At 47.3% G+C, this 18,127-nt stretch overlaps 6 protein-coding genes across 6 annotated transcripts; 4 read left to right on the top strand and 2 right to left on the bottom strand.

Moving 5' to 3' along the window:
* Positions 1–738: 738 nt before the first annotated feature.
* On the top strand, positions 739–2,531 carry MRS44_016217 (uncharacterized protein; the record flags this gene model as incomplete). The annotated part of the gene is made up of 2 exons (XM_065617943.1): positions 739–2,119; positions 2,257–2,531. The coding sequence occupies 2 exons, from the start codon at positions 739–741 to the stop codon at positions 2,529–2,531; spliced, it is 1,656 nt and encodes a 551-aa protein (XP_065474015.1).
* A 483-nt stretch (positions 2,532–3,014) lies between these two features.
* Positions 3,015–5,218, top strand: MRS44_016216 (uncharacterized protein; the record flags this gene model as incomplete). The annotated part of the gene is made up of 3 exons (XM_065617942.1): positions 3,015–3,604; positions 3,658–4,730; positions 4,779–5,218. The coding sequence occupies 3 exons, from the start codon at positions 3,015–3,017 to the stop codon at positions 5,216–5,218; spliced, it is 2,103 nt and encodes a 700-aa protein (XP_065474014.1).
* A 338-nt stretch (positions 5,219–5,556) lies between these two features.
* MRS44_016215 (uncharacterized protein) lies at positions 5,557–6,156 on the bottom strand (the record flags this gene model as incomplete). The annotated part of the gene is made up of 4 exons (XM_046267952.2): positions 5,557–5,664; positions 5,724–5,798; positions 5,852–6,087; positions 6,132–6,156. The coding sequence occupies 4 exons, from the start codon at positions 6,154–6,156 to the stop codon at positions 5,557–5,559; spliced, it is 444 nt and encodes a 147-aa protein (XP_046125134.1).
* A 4,738-nt stretch (positions 6,157–10,894) lies between these two features.
* MRS44_016214 (uncharacterized protein) lies at positions 10,895–12,832 on the top strand (the record flags this gene model as incomplete). Its single annotated transcript, XM_065617941.1, has 3 exons — positions 10,895–11,304; positions 11,355–12,360; positions 12,419–12,832. The coding sequence occupies 3 exons, from the start codon at positions 10,895–10,897 to the stop codon at positions 12,830–12,832; spliced, it is 1,830 nt and encodes a 609-aa protein (XP_065474013.1).
* Positions 12,833–12,993: 161 nt separating this feature from the next.
* MRS44_016213 (uncharacterized protein) lies at positions 12,994–15,013 on the bottom strand (the record flags this gene model as incomplete). The annotated part of the gene is made up of 4 exons (XM_065617940.1): positions 12,994–13,465; positions 13,518–14,173; positions 14,220–14,602; positions 14,653–15,013. The coding sequence occupies 4 exons, from the start codon at positions 15,011–15,013 to the stop codon at positions 12,994–12,996; spliced, it is 1,872 nt and encodes a 623-aa protein (XP_065474012.1).
* An 816-nt stretch (positions 15,014–15,829) lies between these two features.
* On the top strand, positions 15,830–17,729 carry MRS44_016212 (uncharacterized protein; the record flags this gene model as incomplete). The annotated part of the gene is made up of 6 exons (XM_046273158.2): positions 15,830–15,989; positions 16,033–16,098; positions 16,153–16,272; positions 16,322–16,876; positions 16,926–17,261; positions 17,317–17,729. The coding sequence occupies 6 exons, from the start codon at positions 15,830–15,832 to the stop codon at positions 17,727–17,729; spliced, it is 1,650 nt and encodes a 549-aa protein (XP_046125137.2).
* Positions 17,730–18,127: the final 398 nt, after the last annotated feature.

The raw sequence follows: 18,127 nt of genomic DNA, 5'->3' as shown, positions 1-18,127 counted from the left end.
TAAGCTAATCTAGAGTATATATTCTATCTAAACCTTTATTAGTTAAAAAATTAGATTAATATAGCTTCCCGTTATTAGTTATTAATTAATTATCGCGATTATATGACCTTGGTGTTATTATAGAAACAGGTGGTCGGTTATGGGGGGTGGTCGGTTGTGGGGGGTTAGACGTTATATAGTGGATTATTTGAACCAACTGGGCTCTCTTCCGTTTTTATGTAGTGTGAGCGAAGCAGCGACAAGTGACGCCAAGCTGCCTGGTTGACTGGCAACCAGCCCACCCAGACATCAGTTCTCCCAGCATACAAAGTTATTAATGTTTCAGGGTTTAGTTGTAGTTTTACGTCTGAAGTTATGCTAACATTTTTCATATTGAAAACGTGAAGCTGTGAAAGAGATCTGAGAGGTTGTGGCAAGGCCAGGCAGGTTCCGAGCTGTAATAGAAGTGCACGCAGAGCATGTGAATGAGCCACCTAAAAAAAAAAAAAAAAAAAAAAGAGAGAGAGAAAAAACGCACGAATAAAGAACCGTGACCGCTCTTTTTCTTTAAGCTTCTGCCCCCCTTTTGCCTGCTTGGCGCAGTAGCGAGGCCATACAAGGCTTGTCCTTTGAGCGTACAACCAACAACCTCCATCAGACGACTGTGGGTCACGATGTCTATAAAGAGACGGCGAGCAGGCCAAGATCTCAGTTTCTAATCTCAAAGGATCCTGTAAGACGGGGCGCTTTGATCAAACAATGCATATACACTCCACGCTCTTGTATCTTCCCCGGGAGATTCTAAGCAACATCACATCCTACCTACAGCCTCCTCAGCTTGCACAACTATCCTATACTTGCCAGTATCTCAGCCAGCATGTCGAGCCTCTTCTCTGGAGGAGTATTGAACTCCACAAGCCCGGCTACCATGCACCCCCCGTCGAACCAAACTCGGCTCCTCCAATCAGACCTGTATCCTTCTTGCGGTGGAGTTATAAGACGATGAGTTGGACTGCTTTTCTGAGGGCCAGCCATAGGGCAGAAGCCTTCTTCACGTTGCTGCAGCGGCTACACAGAGATGACCCGGAACAGTTGCGCCGGCTTGCCAGTCGTGTGAAGAGTCTCTGCGCTGTTATCAAACCAGACTGGCAACCTCACACCGTTGAGGCTGACGCTCCCGAAGGTGGTATCATCCAGTTCTGGCAGCTACTGCCGTTCTTTACCAACCTGGAAAAACTCGAACTTCACGGAGACATCGTCTCGAAATCAAAATACGAGCAAGCTACCCCCGAAATCACGGCTCAGCCTCTGCAGCTCCAAGTAGCCAAACTGTTCGGCTACATCCCTCGCACCGTTGTAGCGTGGCTTCTCAAGTCGGGCAACACTCTCGAGTGGCTGGAGCTCGGACTCCTTGATCGTCCAAACCGTATGATTGGCGGAGATGAGGAGAACTTTCCTCTATCACGCAATAGAAGTGAAGGTGAGGGCAGTGGAGATGAGCGCGAAGCCTACGAGATTGACGACAACGACTTTTTTACAAATTCCACCATCCCAAGACCTCTAGTCAAATTTCTCCCAAGCTCTCGCGGCCTCGAGTTCCCGTCAGAGTTGACTCTGCCAAGGCTGAAGCATCTACATCTGTGCCAGCCATGCAAAGGAAGCTATGATTCTTATGAGGTGGCTTGGTCGATCAGTGCCCAAGCAAGATGCCTGTCAAATTGGCGAGAGATTCTTCTGGCTTGTAGCAATACCCTCGAAGTGCTGGTTTTGGAGCAGCGACCATCTTGTGACTCGGAGGGCATGGTCATGGATGAATTAGGCGAGGTTGAAGTTATAGAGGAGGATGATGATGGAAGAAGACACAGGTCACTAATCAAGATGGTAAAGCGGCTCTTTACCTCTGATAGAGCACTGGCAAAGGTGAAGCAAGTATACCTGTACGGAATGGTTATCGGGCAGGACGCGCTGGGGAACCCGACAGACCGCTTTCCCTCTGGCCGATTCATGGGGTTTCTTGAGTCTCGGGGAATCGAGTGCGAGGCAAGGCAGGGACATTGGTTCGTGTACGACCATAAACCGGGGTTTGAGTTTAGGAAGTCGCTGGATGGGTTGTATGGGACCGAGGAGACGGAAGACAGCGGTGAGTTTGACTTTATGTGCAAGCAGACTCCATTCTTGGCGAGAGTTTAAGATGAGATTCTGCTAACTATTAGCCTTATATTGCTATCTTTCCTACATACAGCCAACTTGATAATATACCACCTTATGCCTGTCAAGGGAGCCATGATAGTCCACCACGGCGGATTGAACGGAAAGCCAAGGACGATGTAGAAAACACATCTTCTGCTCCCTCGCCGCCGGATGAGATTAAGGAGGAGTTTGGGCAATTTTCAGTTCTCATTCATTGGTCTCCATACTTTGTGTTGACAGAGCCCGAAACAGAGCCTGAGAAACATGAGAGGCTTGCATGTTTTGACGTTCAGGGACCACAGGTGGATGTCATGGGTCAGTTGTTTGCGAATTCCATGAAGGGCGATATCACTATTGCCTGATCTTGGGGGCTTTAACGCTTGAATACGAGAGTAGAACAGGATAGATTATCATCAAATGATGTCCTTCCTGCGCGTCGTCGTTTGTCTAGAAATATCCCTCCGCTGCGTTTTTTTCAAGCAAAATCTGTAGGTTGTTCAAAAAGCCGTGCTAAACTTGCCTATTCAAGCGATATACGACTGAATTTCCAAAGACCCATGTTTTAACAATGAAGCGATCCATTCTTCTGGATTCCTATTATACAATCCTTGGCTTCTGAGTGGCTCGTCTCCTCGATCCTGTTAGCGACTGCAACACGTCGTCCGCGGAATCTTCCCAATCGAGCTAGTGCTGACGGGAACATCAACGACCCCAGACATGTTTCGACTCAACTTCGTCCGCGGGCCCCGAGTTTGAATTGTTATCGTTTGATAAAGGGCTTCGATTCAGTGTGGCCATTTATCGCCTTCAAGGATCTACTCAGAGCCAAGACGCACTGGCCAACGATGGAGAGTCCAGCCCTCGAGCCCTCAGGTGGGGATGCCCTGGCCAACATGCCCAAACTCAACATCGTCATCATGGGCTTTGGCAGCCGCGGCGACCTCGAACCAACTCTAGAAATCGCCAAAGTCCTGCAGTTTCATCACGGCCATCGCGTAAGATACGTCACTCATGAACGTCATCGACCTCTCGTCCAGGCCGCCGGCATCGAGTTCTACTCTCTGGGACGAGCCGACCCGAGGGAGATGATATTCCGGAGAAGCCTTGGCGCAGCAGGAATGCGCAAGCTTTTGCCCCAGATTCAGGATGAGTTCTTTGAGATGGGTCAACGATTTTGGGGGGGGGCTTGTATCGATGATCCTGCTGGCATGCCTGAGGAACCGTCACCAGAGCCGTTCGTTGCGGATGCCATCATTGCGACTATGACGACCTTTGTCCACAGCTCTGCTGCCGCCAGAATGGGCATTCCTCTTCATCTTCAGGCGAACAATCCTCGGATATACTCAAAGTACCTGCCACATTCACAAGCGGAGAGCTCTGCCACAAGCGATTCGGTTGTCAGGAATGTGCTCTCGTGGTCGTTGAAGGACTTGGCGTAAGAAACTGAAGTAACCTAAATTGCATTCCCCGCTGACTATTTGCATACAGTTTTCTTCTCATGCTGAATTCTGGTTTCAACCGACTTCGTGTTGATACCATGGGCCTTGAAGCATTCTCTCCCTTATGGTGGGCCAGCCAATTCTTTCGCTTTCGATTGCCTTGCACCAACCTTTGGTCTCCCCATCTTCTCCCAAGCCCTGCCGACTGGGGTGATGAGATTGACACCGCTGGCTTTGTTTTTTCGGACCCAGAACCGTACACTCCGCCCGCTGAGTTGACCAAATGGCTTGAGAGCGGAGATGAGCCGATCTATGTCGGGTTTGGGAGCATGTCATTTCCAAACACGGAACAAGTCCTTCAAGCTGTCTTTGGCGGCATCGCCAAATCTGGTCGTCGTATCATCTTTGCAAAGGGATGGTGTGGCATAGACTCTAGCTTATTTCAGAGAGATGACATCTTCATCGTTGACGAGATACCACACTATTGGCTCTTCCCTAGAGTGGCGGCCGTCGTCATTCACATGGGAGCCGGAACCTTTTCACTGGCGCTCAAGCTTGGAAAGCCCATCATCATGATTCCTATTGCTGGAGATCAGCCCTTTTGGTCTCACCGTGTGTTCCAAGCCGGGTGTAGTCCACAGCCGATTCCTCTTCAAGGCATCACCTCTGATCTGGTCGCCACAAGAGTCCAAGAGGCATTGTCGCCCGAGATTGGTCAGAATATCAAGTCGATGGCAGAAAATATTTCTAAAGAAGAGCCGGGTCAGTTCAGTTTTGCGAGATCTGCTCTGAACACTTTTCAGAAGGCGTACGCAGACGGACATTGCGATCTACTGCCTGACCGCGTAGCTGTGTGGAAACACAAGCCGTCAGGCTCTAAACTGTCGGCGATGGCTGTGAGCATTCTTGTTACCGATGGCCTGATCCAGCAGATAGACCTGAGCTTGATACGACATGTCGAATTGCCGGATCTTAAAGCCCCCGGAGATCCCATCTCGGGAATTTTCAGCGGAGTCGCCCTGCTTGGAGGCCGAGTTTTATCCCTCTTCAAGGCATTCCGAGGCCTGGGAACTACCCAAGGAGCCGTGGAACTGCTGAAGCGGGTGGTTCATGTTGTTGAAGGTGAGCAATCCAAATCCATGGTGAATGACTCTGCTAATCAGTATCCAGCACCTATCGGTTTTCTACACCAAGCCTCTTACGGAGTTTATAACCTTGCGGAATATCTCACATTCAAACTCGGCGGTATTCATCGTCAACAGTTTGACAGCAACCTCTGGGCCTACTCTTATCCCGAGATGCTCTCATTGCTGCTTCTGGTGCCAATCAAAGAGATCAATCCCTGGAGAAATACTTTCATGACGCTGCTCCTGTCACCTGTCAGGTTCACTATTGCCACAGCCAATGTGCCCATTGGATTTCTAGCCTTCACCTTGAGGCTGATCGACAGAAGGATTGAACAGTCGTTGGGCTATCGCCCCAAGGAGGATACAGTGTACAATGCGAGAATGAGGCAGGGCCGTCAAGAGATGGGACTTGCACCCGCCGAGCTGCATGGCCGAGTGTTGCAGTCCTGGGGGAAAGTGAACGGGTCAAGTCGGGCGAAGTGAAGCTGTCGAGAGTCTGTCAGTGGAGTCCTAAGACTAGCGAGTCAGCCGCACACTCTATTACTTTAAGTCAGGGCCCAATGAACTTGGAGATGAAGCATTCGAATGTTGTGTAGCAGAACCTTGCCGTCAAATACGAGTTATCGAATTCTTTTAAAGAAAACAGGAATGAGAAAAATAGGAATGTCATTGGCGTCAAGCACAAGCAGAAACAATGAATTGGACGAGTCAAGTTGATCTTGTTTGCCGTGACCTAGTCACTTGGCATAATGTGGATTGCATCCACCGTTGGTCATTACTATTTACTCATTGTTATTGAAGATGGACACGCTTTTGTTGTTTTACAGGCGGGACTTGGTGCTCTCCTCACGGCCCTGGAGGTTGGGGTGGGGAGTTCGGACGGGTCGAGTCACGGCGTAGAAGGCGAGGCCCTGGGACTTGGTGGAGAACTAGGCGGGTAATGTTAGTTATGTGCCCATGGAGGAATGTCATGCGTATGGACACATACCTGGACCTTGGAGCCGACGTGGAAGAAGGCAAAGTCACCAGGGACAAGGTGGTGGGTGATGCCGGTGGCCTCGTCCTTTGACGTGGTTAGTATGAGTGTCAAGAACGACTTCTGTAGCTCTGACACACCAGAATGTCAATCTGACCGCTGAGGATGTACTTGGTCTCCTCAAAGGTATAGTGAGCAGGTCGTGCCTTGCCAGCGACAATCTTGTAGAAGCCCGAGGTCAGGTGGGTGGGAGAATCGGTCGTCTTGGTTCGGATCGAGTGAAAGTCGGCAGTGGTGGCGTTCTCACCCTGGGGAAGGGGGATGAACTCGTGGCCAGCGCCCTTGACGATGGTGAGGGGGACGAGGTTTGCAGACACTGGGAAGTTAGTAGTGAACTTGGTGTGATGGGAGGTGTCTTACTCCTGTTGTAAGTCTGATGGATCATGGTTAGATTGACTATATCAAATGTCAAGTAGACAGGGCTACCCGTCTAATATAGCAGCTCCAAGTATACATCGGTCAACTCGGTGCATTCTCGGGGTGTGGAGAAGATCTCGGGTGCATGCCCGGCATCGAGGAGATGGCGGATGCAGTCCCGGGGTCCACATGCCCCAGAGGCAAGCCATGCATTTGTGGTGAGAGTGTAGATACCATAGGTGATGCGTTTTCATACAAGAATGGCATGAATCCCAAGAAAAAGCCATTCAATCGTGCTATTTGATTATGTTTGAGCAGGCAGTCTGACCTATAGGCATCGATACGTAGTAGACGTGATGTCGTTAATCGGAGATGATAAGCGAGCAGCCACGGACAATCACGGAGTTTTACGACCAAGGCCGGTCACATGACCTCACACGAAGGAGAGTCCCAGGAACGAGTCTTGGCTCTTTGATCAGCAATTCTCATCGATCTACCTGGATATGAGCAATGAACCGCTAACAGTCTCAGGAAACATCCCTATCGGCACATCCGACTCCAAATCTCTCATATCGCCGAGAAATGACGTGAGTTTTCGGCGTGCTTCAATCACGGTAAGCCTACGCGCAAGCTCTCCGCCCGGGTGGATCCCACCGGCAGATTACCCCGTCCTCCGCCCCGGACCTTCGGCAGACGGGCCGGTCAGCAGTTTCTTGGAGCTGGGGTAAGCTTAAGCGCTAGGTCCAGGAACGGATGCCGAAGGTTGCCGTCAACGTGTCGTAAATGGTGGCATTTTTTACGGGCGTGTGGTAGCGGCTGTTATATGCTCGGATCAGCAATCCTATACCCATTGGCTCATGTGGGTCTAGCGACCCAGGCGAGCCAACCTAGCAAGCTAGGTTAGCCACAAAATTATAAGACAGCCACAAAATTATAAGATAGCCCCTCACTTAATAATATCCTCATTTTCATACAATCACCACCTATTTTAGCCATATTTCACGACATAAACCAATAGAAATTACCCCTCTTTTATCTATCTTCATTATGCCAAGTAAAGTAAATCTCAGGGCTGCCCGGGAAGTCATAGCATTACATACCTGGCACGCCCAGGGCCTCCACTAAACCTCTTCCTCTAGCATAACTTAACCTCTCTTACTTTATATCGCCTACTCACGCCACCCCGGGTCCTCTATTGCCTCTATTTAGAGGATCATAACGAGGATAAAGACCAGATTTACGCCCCAGTAAATCAGTAGACCATAGGTCCTCACAGATAAAAAAGATAAAGCTATTATAGCCTTTATTATCTAAATAAAGAGGTCTAAGTTCCTTGCCTCTAAGCCTAAGATAAAAAATACCGCTATAACCCTTTATTAGCATAAGAACCCTAATGCTAATCCTATTAATAAGATATAATATACTTACTTTTATAATAATTATCCTAAGCTTAAGTAGATATTCCTTAAAGCTATAAAATAATCTCATAAGTCCTAAGAAGCTAGCGGTCTTAATAACCTTAAATAATAATTTAAGAACCTTACTAAGACTATCTAAAGTTATAATATTAATACCTTTAAGTACTAAAATATTAACTAGGCCGGTATTAAGATTAAGGTCCTTAAGGAAAGCATTAAGGTCCTTATTATATAAATAAGGCAAAAAATAAAGAAATAAGTTCTCTCCCTTTTTAACCGGGAGACCTATACCCTTATTAGTATAAGTAGCGCAATAAGTAATATAATACTACTATAGCTTATCTTTAAGATATAGCCTATACTAGATTAGGCATATATAAATATTAATCCTAATATCTACTTCGCCTAGTCTAATATGGCCTTCTTTAATAATAAGATTACTCTTAAGTAAATAATATACTTTAATTAGTATTCCTAGGCTAAGTCTACTAAGGTATAATATATAGGATAAATATTTAAGGAGTAATTTAGGTATAATAAGTTCCTTAGAGATCCTATATAAAAGTATATTTAATATAATATTCCTCTTATTTCTTAGGCTATTAATATAACTATTTAGAGACTTATTATCTTTAATAGCTTTATAAGATATAAAGTCTTTGCTATTAAAGAGTATTATATAAAGTTCTATATTATTATAGCTCTTTTACCTCCTTACTCTATGTATATACTATAGCTAATAGATATTAAAGTCTTTTAGCCACTAAAAAACGCCTATTAAAAGCTTCTCGGCAGGTAACTTTAAAAGAGAAATATCTCTTTCTCTAGGGCTAATTTTATCTGCGGCTTTTAGGTAAGTTATACCTTTTTTTTTTATATTAATAAAGTTATTAAGCTAAAGTAAAAAGTCTTTAAGAAAGAATTTATAATATATAATATTATCTTAGGCTTTAAGAAATTAAGTATCTATTTATTAAATCCTAAGCTAATAATAATATACCTAGCTAAGAAGTAACTTTAAGTAAAGTAAGCTATTAACCTAGCCTTTACCTCCCTCCTTCCTTAGGAATCCTACTTCTAGGCCGCTATAAATACCATTAAATAACTCTTAGACTGATATAGTAATACCTTTAGCTCCCCTATATATACTAGACTTTATTAGATATATAATATTATTATAGAGGCTATAGTTCTTAAATCTATAGTTATTACTTATATTAATAATTACTAGGCTTAAATTAAAAAGAGATATAATACTAAGAAAAGAAGGAAAAAAGTAAAGCTAATAAGAGATTCTAATTATAATATTAGTTTATAAGAGATTTAAGACTAATAAGAGGAGGTTATTACTAAAGCCTAATAAAAAAAGAGAAAGCATAAATTTAGACCACTTATAGCCTTATTATCTAGGAAATAAAAAAAATTAAGGATTAATAGCAGTAAAAGAAAGAAATTACTATTAATAGCATAAAAAAAAAGCATTATAGTCTTAGTAATTAGAGCATATAAGGAAAGATATTAAGTATTATTCTATAGAGATATAATACTTAACTATATATTAGATATTTACCTAAAAGCCTAACCCTTTTATAATAAATACCTAACTTCTGCAAAAAGTCTATAAAGCTATTTATAATGCTAATTTTACCTTAAAACCCCTTAGCGTGATAGACTAGACTGCTCTTATAAGAAGTAATAATAGCATTACTTTCTAGCTTAAATTAGCTCCTCCTAAGAAGAAAAAAAAAAAAAAAAAAATAATAAGGAACTCCCTTTATTTAAACCTTAACTATAAATGCCCTTATCACCGCTAGTTATACCCTCGCCGCTGCGGCTATTATCTTTACTACCTAAATTTCCCTCTATGCCATGCCTAATATAGCCTTAATACTATATATTAGGGATATAAAGAATTACGAGCATTATTACATAAGCAAGGGCCATATAAGAAGCTAGCCTAAAGGGCTAAAAAGATACTCTTATAGCTAAATTTATATAAAGAATCATCTAGGAAGGCAATAGCCTTAGAGGCTTAGGCGGCGGCTTTTATTATAGCTATAATCAATATTATTAATATTATCATATTAGGCATCGCTAATAGCTTTAACTTGCTCTTTTATACCTTCATAAATTACTCTAGACGGCTTCTAAAACTAAAAGACTGAAAAAGGAGGTATTTCAAGGGGAAAACAGGGCCCCATAGTATCTCATAATTTTATGGCTATCTCACAATTTTGTGGCCAACCTAGCTTGCTAGGTTGGCTCGCCTGGGTCGCTAGACCCACATGAGCCAACAGGTACTCGATAATAATAAGTGCCCTGATCTGCTGCCAGCCGAATTCTAGGGGTGGTCGACGCTGCCTGGACGGGACAGACGCAAAAAAATCAGGGTCGTGTCCATCTTAAATGGATGAGCCAGTCCTGCTCCTTCGGGTGCCCTTCAGTCCACGCGCATGTCGCACCGGCTTGCGGGCGGGTATTAGGTTTTTTACTGCAATATTAACCCCTCACAACCGACTGCTTCCCACAGAGCTGGTGGAGGCACCGAGCTACCGGCGCTTACCTGCTGAGATGCAAGACGCGGGGAGTCATACCTGCACCGGGGCCGGTGCAAATAAGATCTGTTATGTAAGCTAGCAGCGCAGAGCCAATCAGAGGCTAACTTAAAATCGGCCACTTAGCCACACTTAGCCACAGCTACTTAACCACCGTACGAGGGCGCTGTAAGCTGCCTCTATAAGCCGGTTGCCTTCTTCAGCGCAATTGGGGCTGTGAGCTTATATAATAGATCTTATTTGCACCGGGGCCGGTGTTGTGGGCACGTGACTTATCTGCACCGGGGGCCGGTGCAGGTATAATTTCCGGCAAGACGCAACCTCCAACGTGGGGGTTCATATTTCACTGCATTTCTAACCCCAGCGGACCTCTTGGGCTGCAGCTTTATCGATAAGGCTACCATAGATCCAATGGAATCGTCTCGTCGCACGTCTTGGCATGGATGGACCTCGACTCGGCCATTCAATTAGCACTGCCGCCATGAGGTGAGGTTTGGCGATGAAATTGTGCAGCCTGAGATTGCTGTTGCGAGTTGGATCATCATTATTTTGTTTGAGCATTTAGTGATACTCCGAGCCGTCTCGCCTTATCGATAAGACTCTTATCCAATGAAATCCTCATTTCTTGACACAGATCTCCACTACTGGACGCCGCCATTCAGCCTCACATCAAAGCTACCAATGAGCTTCGCTCACAAACGCCAAAGTCGTCTTCGCGCAAAGAGCTGAAAATGCGCAGCCTGACCTCATCTTCCCCGCTTCAATCACGCGACGACGAAATGCAAACGCCCCGATGGACCCTCTATCCATCGCAAGTGGCTGCGCCGGCTTGATAACGGCCATCGGCGGCCTGTCCGTCAAGATCCACTCCTTTGTTCGGACGTGTCGAGAGGCTCGTGGCGATCTAGATAGCGTCTCACGCGAGCTTTTGTCTTTGCAGACCATTCTTGAGCTCATTAAAGAAGACGCGTCTGATAAGAACAAGCCATTTCCGAAGACTCTGAGCCAGCATGTCACGGCTATTCTTGGCAATTGTAACTTAGTTGTGGCTGAGATTCAAACTTGTATCACAAAGTATGGCCAAGATCGGCTCAAGACCCGAGTGGCCTGGGCCATCAACGGGCAGGGCGACATAAACAAGCTGCGATCAAGCTTGGAAGCCCACAAGACGGCACTGGAGATTGCTCTGGATATGCTGGCTCTGTAAGTATATGAATGCGTCTAAAGGTTTCGGTATGTTAAGTGTAGCCTAGCCACCTGACGAAAGAGATCAAAAACGATACGACAGAAATTCGCAACGACACTGCCGCGATAAAAGAAGACACGACGCTGATCCTCGAAGAGATTGCTCGACTGCAGGCTCAACTCCCCCGAGATGCTGCTGTCGCTGCATCAAACGACTTCATCCTTCAGAGGTTCTTTGAGGAGATGACAACTTATACTGAGCAAGCACTTGATGCAGCGCTCAGTGACGCCGATGCAAACAGTTCCAAAGAACTGTCATTTGGCGAGGGCCTAGAAGAACATACCACGACTCTAGTTGAACAGAATTCTTGGCCCTACCACTCCATGCCAAGTTCGTCCAAGCAAAGCTCGCGTGGGGAATCATGGGTCTCAAGTCAGATCCAGAATCCTTACCGAGACTCAGAGGCCACCAGCGACACGTCTTTTCCAACCCTCATCAATGAGAGTCTCGGGCCAATGGAGAATTATGTTGATCTGCATCACGACACATATGACGAGGATGCAGACAAGAATGCATCCACCGAACATCAGGGGGTTTCTGGTTTCGAAATTCCAGTGCCTGAACAAGTTCTCAGCCGGTTCCATAGTTCTTTCGGTTTTCCATCTGTCCGTCGCGAATTTACCCACCGCAGGTATTCGACCATCACCTGTCGTCCTCAAGAATTCGCAAAACTCGATTTCACATTTCGGCTTGCCGGTTTTGAACCACCAAGACCGATCAATATCGTCCTATTGTTTTCTATTTACCCTTCAGAGGATGCGTCATCGTTCCACAAGCGATGGCAGTTCCTGCTTTCGTCCTTCTCTCGTCTCCAAGAGGGGATGCGTTATCTGTCAGCCTTGGAAGGCCCATGGCAGCAAATACTTGTTCATATCGACTGCGACACAAGCTTGTATAAGATCGACCCACTCGTCCGGAAATACCTGGCCAACATTGGCATCCTCAACGCTCCCAAGGCAGACGCAGACAGGAGGTCGGTCACGGCAGCCACCATCCAAGCCGAGATTTTCGAGGTAAATTCAGTTGACAATAGAATAATCTGTACAGAATAAAGCTAATACGGACTATTAGTATACAACACATGCGGCACTCTGTCAAATCCCTGAGATGCCATGTGATACTTTGCCAGCGCGAGGCATGACGTTCATCCAAGTCGTCCTGACAGCCTACCGTAACAATTCCCGCTTTCATATGCCGAGTGTTGAGATGATATACGCACAAGCCGGGTGGTTTCACTCAATATGCGCCCTTATTAAACCCGGAATGATTATAAGAATGCCTGACGTGGCCGGCGAAATCCAAGAGCGGGAGTATCGGAATCAAGAGTTCCTCTATGAGGCATGGGAAAGGAAACGCGATACATCGGGTCTCAGGACATATAATGGCATCACTGTTACATCCCTAAGAGAGTACCTGTCGACGCCAATGAGGAAAAAGCCCAAGCCAAAGGGCATCTTGGCGAAAATACTGGACAGTTTGGCATAGGACATTTGTGGAGGTATCACTCACAAGGCGAACCGGGGTGTATATATCTCTTTTCATATCTCTAACACAAACTTGAATGTACAATTCGCCTATTGAAACTAATTCCATCATTGCTGATTTGGTGACTCCTCTCCTGGTACTGAGATTTACCTGCCAGTGATCTAATCAAAGTGAATTCTCCAAAGCTCTCGATCAATGCCCGCAGTGAAATCGCTCCTCGTGTGCATCATTAGAACATTATCACTGACGACAATGTCTCCCTTGTCCCAGGCGTGATAGTACGCTACCCTGCGATCATAGAGGGTTGCATCGATAGCGGCGCAGATCGATGCACTCTCACCAGGTTCTTGGCCTTCAATGATGACGTCTGTGGCGTCGAATTGAGTCCTGCTCTGGGGCCATGGCTCGTGGTAGCGCAGACAGGGCTTCTCGGTGGTTGGGTGTGGGATGACTAGGGGCAGGCCCTTCAAGACGGTTTGGTCGAAGGAAGAAGTCGACACGCTCCATGTGAGCTTGGATAGTTCGTCGACCTTGAGCCACTTGGGAAGGTACTTGAAGAACAAGGTTGACGAGGCAAAGATGGTGAATCCTGTGTCTCGTGGAGATGCTGTTGCACCCTCAAAGAGCTGGAATCTAGAGCCCAATGTTAGTGGTAAAACTGACAAGCCGGATGGGAAAAACATACTGTGGTGGTGTAGAGACCAAAACCTCCTTGCCACTCTCATCGACCTGCTTCACTGTCTTGAACAGTCCATCATAGTGCATGGGCATAGGCTCCGCCGAAAGAACATTGTTAAGACCTCGCGTCTCCAGTCCTCGATCCTTCACCTCGAGCAACAAGCCAAACTTCCATGGCAGCGGTGTTCCAAACTGGTGGCTGAGGTTGATGAATCGCTCACGATCAGGCTTCTTGACGAATCCGCGCAAGATGACGGGAGAGTTGATTTCGGAAAGAGCACGGACTTTCTGTGTGTCGATGTCGTCGATGGTCAACGATCCAGGTCCGTTGGCAGGACGAATGGTGAGACCAGCTGGGTAGATGGGGTCAACGACGATGCCGCCCTTTTCTTCAGCCCAGCTGAGAAGAGGAGACTTTTCGCGGTAGTAGCTTGGACGACCGTCCTCGTAGATCAGCTCTAGGTTGTCGTTGTTCTCAAACTGAGATCGCATTCCGGTCTCGATGGTTCCGTCCAGCTTGAGGACCAAGGTGCTGTGCCATGGCGTGGTATAGATGCTGTCAGTGGGAAGCAAGCTGATGGACAGCTTAACAGCGCCAGTGGATGGGTGAATGGATAGGCGGACATGGTCAGGATACTTCTGACGAACCGCGTTGGCAAAGGCCTGGCTGTGTTAGTCTCTTGTCTCATAGGCATTCTTAGGCACTTACATCTCCTCGAGCCATCATCTGCTTGGCAATGTACTCAGTTCCCCTCTTATACCGAGACTTGGTACGATCCTCTCCAATAGGATACACAGTCTCCAAGTCGGTCTGCAGGAACTTGATGTAGCCACGATATGTCATGCATGCATCCTCAGCCTGACGGACCTCATCCCAGGTCCAGCCAGGCTTGCTGAAGGTGTTTAGAAGGGCACGACGGAAGTTGGAAGCATTGGCGACATATGTCATCTCATCGAGCTCTTTTGGTAGATCAATGTCGACGAGATCTCGGAGACGGGCAAAGGAGATGTGAGCGAAGCCCTTGGAGGCGGCGAGAGCTCTGAGGGTCTCTCCATAGTTCCAGACATCCTTGTCAGGAACACCAAGAAGGTCTAGCAGCGTTAATGTTTTGTATGAAGAGTGAAACAGTGAGATAACACACCATTGTACACAAGACCATCGGAGATAATGGTCAGCTTTGCACCAGGAGGATAAATGTCGGCAATTGCTTGACACATTCCATTCAGATGGCTCAAGGCAAACTCTTCCGCCTTGTCAGGCAGCTTTCCAAGGACCTTGGACGTCGAGTTTGGTGACTTGAAGGGAAACGCAGGAAGGCAAAGCGGCACGGCCTGCTGGGCCTTGACATGTGTGTAGATGAGAGCAATGAACTTGAGGACAGACTGATCAGCACTGGCGTAGATGTTTTCTCCCTTGTTCAGACGATATCTTCCAATGATGTCGAGAATCTTTGAAGAGGTTTCAAGAGCCGAGGTATCGACAGCGGAAGCCAGAGGCTTCATGCTGTCTGCGGCCACATCATGGAGGAAGCTTGGCTGGACAGGGGATATGAAGTGACATCGGCTACAGCCATTGTGAAGAGCGCTGCAGAAGAACTTGAAGAGTGATGGAGAAACAAAGTACAGAAGAACGGAAGAAGTGCTGTTGAAGCTACTACTATTTGAGTTCAAATCCGACGGGAAAGACATGGCAATAAATGTCTTGAAGGCAAAAATTTTATCCCCTCCCCTGTCTGTAAAGACCGAGGATAACAACACACACACGATAGGTGTATCCAAGTCTGGAATTGCTCCGAGATTCCGAGGCGGTTTGACCCCCTGGACATTCAAGAATCGAAAGATCTAATCTGATGTTCAAAACGTCACCGAAAATTCTTCGGCCAACTCTTGTTTTTGCATAAGCATTACCAAATTGGAAATTCAACCTGATGCACCGCCGGAGTGAGGCCAGAACTAGAAGGACGTTGCGTAATCCCCTGAGGCGCTTTATTCCTTGGCGAGACGAGAGAATGATTGAAACAAGGTATGCGGAACAAGGGCTTGCGTCGTCACGGCGCTTTGATGCAAATCATCCCAAGCTAAAAAGCCGGTGGCGGAGTGTATCCCACCGCGGTGGATCGGCGCCGCGCGCTCGGCTATCCCACCGGTCATCCCATCTTAGATCCAGGGTGCACTGCCGGTTCTGCTTACTAGGCCCGACCCGCAGGAGGAATCGGCTCCGGCCGGTGGGTGGGGACTCTGCCGAGGAAGTCCCTTGCGTGGTCAGGCGCATGGGTTCATGGGCTTGTTTTGGGTGACGAGAATGGACGAGTATTTCCGATGTTTGGATATGATACAAGTTGTACGAGTCTGGCTGGATTTTTCAAAGAGTCGACACTTTATTCTGTATTACCCGTTGTTCTCGTTATTCTCGTTATTCTCGTTATTCTCGTCTGTGTTCTCGCAGTCATGGAACAAGTTGATGTCACCATTGTTGGAGGTGAGTTTCTTTGCTTTTTTATGGACTACGCTAACAACATCAGGTGGTCCTACCGGCCTCTTCATTGCCCTTCTCCTGAAGCCTCTGGGTGTTTCGGTCCGAGTGCTGGGTCAGTAGTGAGAGAAGAGTGCTCTTAGCCATTGACATACTGACGACTGTCTAGATGAAAAGCCATCCACGCTTGAGCTTGGTCGAGCTGATGCCTTGAATGCTCGCACTCAGCAGTACTTTGAAGTCGCTGGCATTCTTGATGAGCTGCTCCCAGATGGCCTCAAGTGCAACAGTAAGCATTCACCTACTGACATTGAAATCCTCTGCTGACCTTCGTAAAGCAAGCTCTACCTTCAAGGGTGGAGACTTCAAGTCCCGCCAGAACGAATGGTGGGTAGGCATCCAGAATGCCCTTCACAAGAACTTCCTCATGATTGGCCAGCCTGTGGTTGAGCAGGTCATGAACAATCGACTTGAAGGTGTCGTTGCCTACAATGAGCACGTCACCGACATCACAGAGACCGATGACTTTGTTGAAGTCACGACAAGCTCAGGTCGCAAGATCCAGAGCAAGTACGCTGTTGGTGCTGATGGTGCGAGGTCGTTTGTGAGGAACACCCTGGGCATCAGCTTCACTGGCACAAAGCCCGAGATGGTTTGGGCTGTGCTGGACACGTTCCTGGATACCGACTTTCCCACCTGCCCTGAGATCATCACCTTTGAGTTGGACGGCCAATCTCGAGTGGCTTGGATCCCTCGAGAGCGTGGCATGTCCCGCTTCTACGTTCTTCTCAAGGGCGATGTCACTCAGCCGCTGGCTGAGGCATCGATCAAGGAGCATCTGGCTCCTTACAGAGTCGACTTCAAGAAGACTGAATGGTTCAGCACCTTTACCAGTAAGCGCATTAGGTGACATCGTGCCGATCTTCAGCTAACGCTTTCTAGTCAAGGAGAGGATCGCCGGATCTTTTGTCTCCAAGGATGGCAACGGCCGCATCTTCCTTGCTGGCGATGCCGCCCACGTCCATTCCGTCAACGGTGGCCAAGGCCTGAACACGGGTGCTGCCGATGCATTCGCTCTAGCCTGGCGTCTCAGACTCCTTGTCCAACCTTCCCTTTTGGCTGAGAACGCGCTTGAAAAGGTCATCCAGAGCTACGATATTGAGCGAAGATCTACAGCCGAGCAAGTCATCGGCGTCGCAGCTAAACTAGTTCGAGACACTGTCCGCGAGGCCAAGAAGTATGTGTCTACGATTGAACGGAATGCTGGTTTCATCACAGGTCAGTGTGCAAGGCTCGATTAGACTTTCGGGGAGTCCGCTAACAGGGGATGCAGGCATGGGTGTCAGCTATAACGAGTTTCCTACTCCGCTCATCAGTGGGGAGGAGCAGGGGATCTGGAGACCAGGCGATCGCTGCCCTGACATGGTCTTGGCCACCGGCTCTGACGAGACTAGACTGTACTCCAGTGTTTCGTATGGGAAGTTCTTGGTCTTGTCCATTGGACAGCATCTCAAGGATGCACCCGGCAACGACCAGGTTTCTGTCTTTACGGTATTGCCTCAGGGAGTCACCAATGGACATCATGAGCTGGCTAAAGGGGAGATTGTATTCTCGGCGGATTGGGCCGATGCAAGCAATCCATTGGTGGTGGTTGTAAGACCAGACATGTATATTGGATACGTCAGCCAAAGCGTCGATGACGATGGCTGGAGGGCATACTTGAACAACATCCTGGCTCAGTCTTGAGCATTGGGGGATCTGCATCTTATCAGATCAGGGGTCTTTGTGTAAATTAGTAACTTGTACCGAATCTAAAAATTGAGTTTACGCCCACCTTCCTAGAATAGCCGCATGAACGACCATAAACAAGAGTGAGAGATTGATTGTGGTGGTTGACGTTTTTGACTTGCCAGATTCAGCAGCTGTCAGCCGTGATGTCCAGGATATCTTTGCTGTGACAAAGTTTCAGCTTCAGCTGTCACACGGCACAGATTACGACGTGTCAGTTGAAGATAAGACGTCACATTGTAAAAGTATTGCGGTTCCTGGTTCCTGTGAAAGACCAAAGTCCCTTCTACAATCACCTTCCAAGCTCGGCTTCTGGAATTCGGCTTCTCAATCCCACTCGGCTTCGCAGGGCTTGA

This window comes from Fusarium solani (genome assembly GCF_023522795.1).
Source record: "Fusarium solani strain SB1 chromosome Unknown bctg00000012, whole genome shotgun sequence".
NCBI classification, from domain to species: Eukaryota; Fungi; Ascomycota; class Sordariomycetes; order Hypocreales; family Nectriaceae; genus Fusarium; species Fusarium solani.
The sequence above is the reverse complement of the archived record's forward strand: the minus strand, read 5'-3'. Positions and strand labels throughout refer to the sequence as shown.